Source organism: Setaria italica, chromosome IX (genome assembly GCF_000263155.2).
Source record: "Setaria italica strain Yugu1 chromosome IX, Setaria_italica_v2.0, whole genome shotgun sequence".
NCBI lineage: Eukaryota > Viridiplantae > Streptophyta > Magnoliopsida > Poales > Poaceae > Setaria > Setaria italica.
In genome coordinates, this window is record NC_028458.1 from 19,822,661 (window position 1) to 19,830,905 (window position 8,245).

General features: G+C 40.5%; 1 protein-coding gene across 2 annotated transcripts; it reads right to left on the reverse strand.

Moving 5' to 3' along the window:
• Positions 1–422: 422 nt before the first annotated feature.
• On the reverse strand, positions 423–8,239 carry LOC101775547. Of its 2 annotated transcripts, none has more exons than XM_022823298.1 (12): positions 7,860–8,239; positions 7,668–7,769; positions 4,883–4,963; positions 4,335–4,444; positions 4,106–4,241; positions 3,938–4,036; positions 2,868–2,952; positions 2,422–2,720; positions 2,157–2,339; positions 1,881–2,075; positions 1,397–1,714; positions 423–805 (listed from the first exon to the last, which is right to left on the reverse strand). In XM_022823298.1, exons 1-12 carry the CDS (start codon positions 8,157–8,159, stop codon positions 713–715), a joined length of 2,001 nt encoding a protein of 666 aa, XP_022679033.1. In that variant the 5' UTR covers positions 8,160–8,239; the 3' UTR covers positions 423–712. The 2 variants fall into 2 exon arrangements, with proteins under 2 accessions (XP_022679033.1, XP_012698518.3); XM_012843064.3 differs by having other exon boundaries at positions 2,847–2,952.
• Between the last annotated feature and the right edge of the window lie 6 nt (positions 8,240–8,245).

Sequence of the window (8,245 nt, forward strand, 5' to 3'; positions counted from 1 at the left end):
TGAATTTAGTTCTTAAATTTCCGGGTACGTTGATCGTCCATTATTGCAAGGAAAATGTGTACCCCAGGTTGCAGTAGTCCCAAGCGTCGCAATAAAAAGATATGCATCGGTGTCGCTGGTTTTATTCTGCGAGGTAGACGTGCGCACCGTCCTTTGTATACTACGCCATCGTTCTCCACGTCGACGATGGTGTTTTTCAACATACAAATATAAGTGGCGCTTTCCTGACTTCGGTTAAGAATTGTAATATGACTAGTTTTTGGCTTTTTGCTAGTACTGAAGGCAGACAAGACGAGGGGGTCGACGATACATCAAACAGTCAATCGTCGCAACATTTCATCGTGGCAAGTCGCTGGTTTACAACTGAGACCGCGAATAAATAAATTAGCTAAAAATCATTATGATATCACACGACGACACAATGAAGCAATATACGTCACAAGTCCCAACTTATAATTGTGTCACCGTCACAAAATTCAAAAAATTCAAGAACGTAACCATTATTCCTTGGTGACTTGCTTGAAAACTGTTATTTGGGTTCCTCTTTTGCTATGCTTTGGTGTTACATGGACGAAGTGACAAGCAGAATATACAGGAGAAGGGAACGTAGCCTAGTTCTATCAGAACCTCCTGTACAAAGACAAGAAAGGTATTGACAAAGAATTCTGTTTTAAAGCAAGCAAAACGTATGTGGCATTTTGTACAATAAACACTATTGAAATATATGTTGGATAACTGTCTCTGCATTTCCATTGTACTGCATGAGGAGTTGGATGGCATCAGCCCTCGGCAAGGCAAGGAATTCCTAAAAAACAATATGAAGAATCATGGATCATATGCAAAATATTGAGATGATAAATTCATGACTAAATTGTTGTTACTATAGTCATTAATGAAACTTTCCAATAACTTTCCACTCCAAGTTTTGAAGGAATTGAAATGAAAATCCCAGTTTGCCTCTTAGGGAAACTTTTAAAGACACCACGGCAGATGAGAAACACTGAGCTAGAAGCTGATTTTTTTTTTTTCTTCAATCCTGACCTTATGATAAAACCTGAGTAGTGGCTAAAAAGAAATTCTTCATACATATGAAACAGTTTGCCAGACTATACTGCAAACCCCATGAGTTCGAGATGCAGGAAATGGCACAAATGGAGGAACACTGTAATAAGTTTTTTTTTTCTAATCTAGTGTTTATAGCAACACAGAAAATCTCGTTAAGACGGTGTGTTTGCTATTTTCCCTTCAAGAGGGGGCATGGAAAGCTACACTAGTGGAGGTGAGGCAACCCCACAAACGAAAGAAAATCCTTGTCACATAGCAGAAAACTAAGGCTAGGCATGAAAATCAAACTTGCATCCTCACCATGCTACACAAGAGAACCAACATTACTTACCATAACCTTCAGTATAGCACTTTCATCGCAGGCAACTTCTGATGAGACCTGAGGGCTACTACCTTCATCTGGCACCTTGCCACTTGAACATGTTGTGATTTGAGATGATCCATTGCCACATTCATCAGTATGGTCCTTGGGCATACTGCAACTTCCCACTGGTGGATCAACCTCTTTCAGAGAATCAATCTTCAAAAAATGCTCAAAACGGTCCTTGCACATCTGAAGCTTAAACCATTCAGTGTGTGTATGGATTGCTGCTCTGACTATCTTCATTAGCTGGGGTTCTTCAATACCAAGCCTCCTGCTCATTGCAACCTGCAAAAGAAATCATGTCCTGATACCATCCAACTTTACTCTAAACAAACTCAAGCCTCATCTTCTCTAACTTATATTGAAGAAACAAAAATCTATAAAAAATTATTTTAATGTTAATTCTAGTCTATCACAGAAGTAACATGTAATATACAAACACTGGACAAACCTGGAGAGAACTTGCAAGAACCGGCAAAGATACTGCATTCAGTACATCTCCATTGGGTTTAATCAGTGTTACCAAAGTTTCCTTCAAGGGCTTCAGCAAAGCTTGGTTGGTGGCAGCAAGAGGTCCCAGATGAGTGGATGCTACCTTGAGAGCAGCAACATGTTCACCAGCAGCTACTAGCTTAAGAAATTCAACCTGAAATGGACAAAAAAATTGAGTACGTAAGAGTTCCTATCAGAGCCCCAGACAACTGCCGATTCTCATATAGGGCCTCACCTGTTTCAACTGAAACAGAAGAACAGGGTTTTGTTGAAAGAAATCAGGATCTATGCTGCTTATTTCCTCGACAACTTTGGAAGCCATTCCTTTTCGTGTGAGGTCCTGCATCTCCAGGACAACTTCATATTTCTGATCTTCCATGTTTTTAGTATCAGATGTATTAGAATTTGCCACCAAGTCCTATAGAAGGGTGTATAATCATCAATAATTTTCTATTAATAATCTAGTTTTCAGGCAGGGAAAAATGAATTATAAAGTTCACCTGTTGTTCTACCACAGTATCTTCGTCCATGTCAAGGGCAGGAGACAAGCTATCATGCTTATTTACATCCAATAAAGCTTCACAAGCATAATCTAGATCATCTACCCGTCCTCTCCATCTCTTTCGTCTTCGCTGCCCAGATGTACTACTTCTAACCCTACGTAACCTCCTGGACCAAGAATCATCACGGGTGATATCACTGGTGCTACAATCTCCATTCTGATTGTTAGTCATTTCACATTCAAGCTGTGTTTCATTATTAACATAATTGTTTTGACTACATTTCAAGTCAGCAGTTCCTACAAAAGTTAAAAACAATTTTCATTAGTGCTACAAAGAAGCAGAAAGCTAATTCTAACAGAAAATTGTTAAATTGTAGCAATCAAGATTTTCATGTAGGCTATAGTATATGCCCAGCAATTTACCAGGAAGAACATGGGAACCACCTTCAACTATGCCCCTGTATATGCAATACTCGTGTACAAGTTTATCCAGAAGTGTCACGTCCAGCTTCATTCGGCACAACTCGTTCTGCCATGTTCACAGAGAAACTTACATTAATGGGCATTAAGCCAAGGAAGCAACAATGGAACACTAGTAAAACATAAATTTAAACAAACAGAAGGTTCATACTGTATCAAATAACAAGCTAACAAATGATAATCATATTGAGAGACATACAATTTTTTTGTTTAATCAATGGTGAAGGTGTAATCTACAATCTGTCCATCAAATTAACTGTTGGTTACTTGCTGTACCTTACTACCTTTATTCAATGAAACACAGAGGAAGCATGTAATGTAATACTTTAGCCCCTCAACCGTAGGTTTCGGAGATACATAACCTTTAGATGTAAATTTCTCTTTATACTCACGAGAAGTCTAAAATTGACAAGACAACTTCAAACAGAAGAAAGGGACTCCGACCTATTCATTCTGCTGAAACACTGTTAAATCAGCATCTTAGCCCTCCCCAATTTCATAATGACCATCTTACATCAATCTAGCAGGCATGCATACATGCAGGTGTACCACAGAGTGGTCGCAAAGGGCATAAAGTGCAGTGTGCTACAATTACAAAGGCATGTGTGTAACAGAAAGAACCAACTTGAGGAAAACAAGAAGTAGAACTCATAAAGTCAATACAAATGCTAGACAATTCTCAGAAAGGTATGATTTGCATAGGTACGCAAACCTCCTCTTAAGACCACTGAAGAGCAAAAGATTTCATACTGCCGCAGTCTTCATGGATAGGAATTAAGTTCTAGAAGGGAAAATATGGATTCACGGCATAGGAAGTTTCAAGAATTATGAAAACAGATTAAATAAATATGTATGTCCTATCATTTATAACAATGCTTAAAAATTAATAACCCATTAACAAGATCAACAGTGTTGCTTAAGTTACATGAGAGCTAAATGTTGCAAGTATAATAGAAATTAAGACAAATGGCAACAAAAATTGCATTTTCATAAATGAATAATTTCATATTTACATTTTGAAATAGTAATACAACCTGAAATGCTTGATATAAATCCCCTTTTGCAAACTTCAAGCTATCAACAGCACCCTGTCTTGTCAACTCCACAGCATGCGCTAGGGCTTGAACGTCAACCTAATATCCAAATATCAAAAGCTGGTGCAAAGAGCATAGTGTACTTAATAATTAATGAGAAGCGCTTGCCTCATCAAATGGCGGTGCTTCTAGTGAGCATTCCTGAGGAACCACAGGTGGATCACGATCCTCAAAGAGCAGTCGCTCAGTAAGATCAGATAAAGGTGATGAAATTCCTTGGTGTGTGCAATATACCTTGTGAATGCTATTCAAGTGTTCCAAGATTGTCAGAGTAGCATAAGAAGGTAGGCTAACCAATCATGTTTGTAAAGACAGGAGAATGTACTGTACAAGGTACCTTATTAAGTATCTTAAGGTCATCGACAAAATAGGATCATAAGCTTGTAACTGAGCCCTTAGTATGGATGACAGCAAACCAGCAAGTTCAAACCTCCTCTTTATAGACCACTGTAGAGCAAAAGATTTCAGAAGGTAGAAATGATTCATATGAGAAACTGAAAGAACTTCCCTACAACGTGACAAGAACTGACACCCTCTCAAAAGTTGAGAAACAGATGCTCCAAGAAGCAATAAGCATAATAAGAAGCAAAAAGCCATAGTATTTCAATAGCAAGGAATTCATGTCCTAGTGCCAAGAAATATACTATCAATTAACAGAATGACAATCAAAGCTACTCAAATGCTGAAGAAGTCATGTAGTTAAGATTCCTATATTACCACGAAATATTACAAGCTTTCAGCTTAACTCTAGTAATTGGTGTAAATTAATACACTACTGTAGTAATGCTATTAAACATAAAAGCTAAAAATAACTAATATATCAATCCATGCCAATATTCTCAGCTAAAACACCAGCATAATATGGACATAACAGGCCCTGCATACCTCATTGACAACTGGGGAGAATTGATCATCTTTGTCATATATCAAGACAAGCATTATATGCTTGAACTCCTCATAAGCTTCCTTCAGAGCATATCAACATATCAATATTCAGTACACAAGATTCAAACAAGCACAAAGAAACTTCAAGGAAAATGCTAGAATAAATGCATTCAGGTATCCTAAGTTTTCCTCTGAATAGATAGGAACTGAAACAATCAGATTTAGCTGTTTGTTAGGTGCTGCATGCAGCTCCTTTGGTATTTATGCTCAATTTATGGCTGTCCAATACATTTGAAATTTGTTCTCCCAAGGTTTGAACAGGAAATAACAGGGCAGTAGAGAAATCCCTAGCAGTATATCCATTTATTGGGAATTAAATTGAAGGAAAAATAGCTCTTTCCACTTATTGTTCCAGTATCTCAGTTACTAATTTCCCGTAAAAGCATAGTTGCTCTCAATAACGAGCGCAAGCTGGAGTGACCTAGTTATCTTACATGGAAGAGTGTTCAGTAGCAGATAGATACATCTCAACTGTCCTTAAATTACAGCCTTACAGGGTCAGTTTAATGAAGATCCACTAGCAATATGAATACCTAATATTTTAGAGAAAATTCCCTATTTGACATTGATAAAATGAGCAGTTCCTTTCTTGGCCCTAGGAATTTTGAACTTCCCTATCTGACACCAGATTTACCTTTCATCCTCTTTTTGACACTTCTGTCAAGTCTGTTATCTATTTCCATTAAGTTCTCCTGTGGGCTTATCAGATTTTGAGGGATTGGACCAAATTACCCTCAAGTTGGGCAACAGATCCAGCGCACGCATTCTTTGGCCCCTCTAGCTCTCTGTATCCGATCCCGCCTCTCCACAAACCAAGCCAAGCTCCGGCAGCACGCATGGGCACTTTGGCTGTTGCAGGCAGCGCGGTCACTTTTTTTAATTCTCCCTTCTGATTGTATTTCAATGTAGTGCAGGTATAGGCAATTCCGATTACCAGTCTGCTTGCCCAGAGGCTAGATATACGACCATGAAAGTTCAAAGTTCAGATATTCTCATTTGTAATTTTATATTGTAAAAACGTTCAGTCATGTTCTTTAATTTGTATCTAGAGAATTCATAGTTATTCTAATATGAATTTCAGTAATTCATGTGATTCATGCCTTTCCCATCTTGTCATACTCTCGTGTATGTGTGAACCTTTTATGCATCTGTTAGCCTTATGTATGCATGTCTCATCTTCCCTACAATACAGTATTTCACTGTATTCTCTCAAATGATGCTAGCTGTAAAAAAATTGGTCATGTACCATATGAGGGGCTAAATCATCTTTTCAGATGTCAAAAGAGCAACTCCAATAGAGTTGCTATCTGACTCTCCAAGCAAAAATTTGGCAAGTCCGTAAGAAAATCGTGGTCCAACAGAGTTGCTATCTGGCTCTCCATCCCATCCGACTTGCCAAACTTCCCCTCACACTTGCCAAACTTGGCAAGCCAACTTGCCTTGCCGAATGCCCAAAAACACTCCCAAACATGTTCTAGTGCATATTTAGGAAGATTGCATGCGTTCGTACAAAGTAGAGAGGCTGTTGGAGCGGATGGAGAGTGCGGATTTTTAGAGTGGGAAATGGATAGTCTGTTGGAATAAACAACTCAATATAGAGAGGAATCTTTTTGCCAACTTGGATAGAGTCAAATAGAGAGCCAAAATAGATAGTCTGTTGGAGATGCTAGCACTCAAAATAGACAGAAGTGTCGAATAGGGAATGAAAGATAAACCCAGTGTCAAATGGGGAAGTTCGAAATTTCCAGGGCCAAGGAGGGAACCACTCATTTTATGGGTGTCAAATAGGGAATTTTCTCAATATTTTACCAGTATAATTGTATTCTTAAAAGGGCATGTTAACTTTCTATAGTCACCCTTTGTACCAAATAAACCAAATGAAAACGCAAAAAAGTAATTGTGTGGGTTTAAATCTTTAAGCCTAAAGAAAGAGCAAGTAAGTGGAACCTGGGATTCCATGGCTGTAACCCATTAAAAAACTAACCTTTCATGATGTAGTTATCTAGATGAAAAAACTAAACAAAAACGTATGGCAGTAAAAGAAGAGCGCTATTCAAAAACAGTGTCACTGAATTATCTCCAGCTTTCCATAAACAGTCAATCATTTTTGTAAACAAATCCCTTATATGTTTCTGTAACTTGTTTGGTATGGTTTAACTGTGATCAGACCCAATGATCAATTGCAGTAGGGCCAAAACAAGCCCTCTTCAAAATTGGATTTTAGTGAAGATTAAACATGTTCGGGCCAATTTAACCACTGCTACTCTACCAGTAGCAAGCACTGTTCTAAATAGAAGCTGCTAACATAAGGGGATAGCCCAACCCAAGTCAGATACAGGTAATCCTAGTCAGATTCTGACTCCCAACATTATCTCATGTCCTTTTTTTTGTAGAACCGGACACCCAAAACTGCATGCCGTTTGAAACAATGGTGAAACAAGGAATCATGATTATCCCCCAATCTATTATCACTATATATATACCCACAATTGCAGGTTCAAACCATTCAGGTCAAACAACAGCAAGCCTGACAATTCCCACAAATTTTCAACACTACTCATGATTCAGTAGCATATGCATGCAGAGCTTTTTTACTCAATTTTACACTTTTTCAGCATGCCATTGGTCACCGGGGAAGATTAAGTATATAGCCCCAACATCAATTTGACGCCCAAACACCAGCCTCCGCTGACAGGAGGAGAGTAGCAGCAGCAGCAGCACTCACCGGGTAGGCGTCGAGCGCACAGGGCGCGAGGGCCGTGCGGAGGCAATCGAGTGCGGCGTCCCTGTCCGCCTCCGTGCCCCTCCTCACCAGCTCGACGAATCTCTGCATCGCCCACACAAACTCAATCATGTCTGAAGTCCCAACCACAAGCTTGCAGAGGTAGATGCAGACCAAGGAGGGAAGGGCACGTACTTGCTTGTGGAGGTGGAATAGGAGGCGATGGTCAGCGAGCGCGGCGGGGGCGTGGACGCGGAGGAGCGCGAGGGCTGCATCGACGTCGCCCGCCTCGAGTGCGCGGCGGGCGCGGAGGATGAGGAGGCGTGAGCGGTAGGTAGAGGATGACGAGGAGGAAGAGGAGGGGGCGGAGGAGGTGGCGGTAGTGGTGGAGGAGGAGGGGGAGGACGGCGGCGAGGGGCAGGCGGCGTCGGCGGGGGGCAGCGGGAGGAGGGACGACGAGGCGGTCGGATCTGGCGAAGTCGAGGACGAGGGCATCCAGCGCGTCCCAATTCACTGGCGGCAGAGAATTCAGCGGGGGGCAGGGCCGGCGGCGAGTCCATCGCGCCGTGGCGTGAAGAAGG

Coding starts and splice junctions, on each gene's coding strand:
- LOC101775547 (XM_012843064.3), bottom strand. CDS start 8,159: ATGCCCTCGTCCTCGACTTCGCCAGATCCGACCGCCTCGTCGTCCCTC. Junction 4,964..7,667: donor GTGCGCTCGACGCCTACCCG/GTGAGTGCTGCT, acceptor TATGCTCTGAAG/GAAGCTTATGAGGAGTTCAA. Junction 4,037..4,105: donor AAGCACCGCCATTTGATGAG/GCAAGCGCTTCT, acceptor TTTGGATATTAG/GTTGACGTTCAAGCCCTAGC.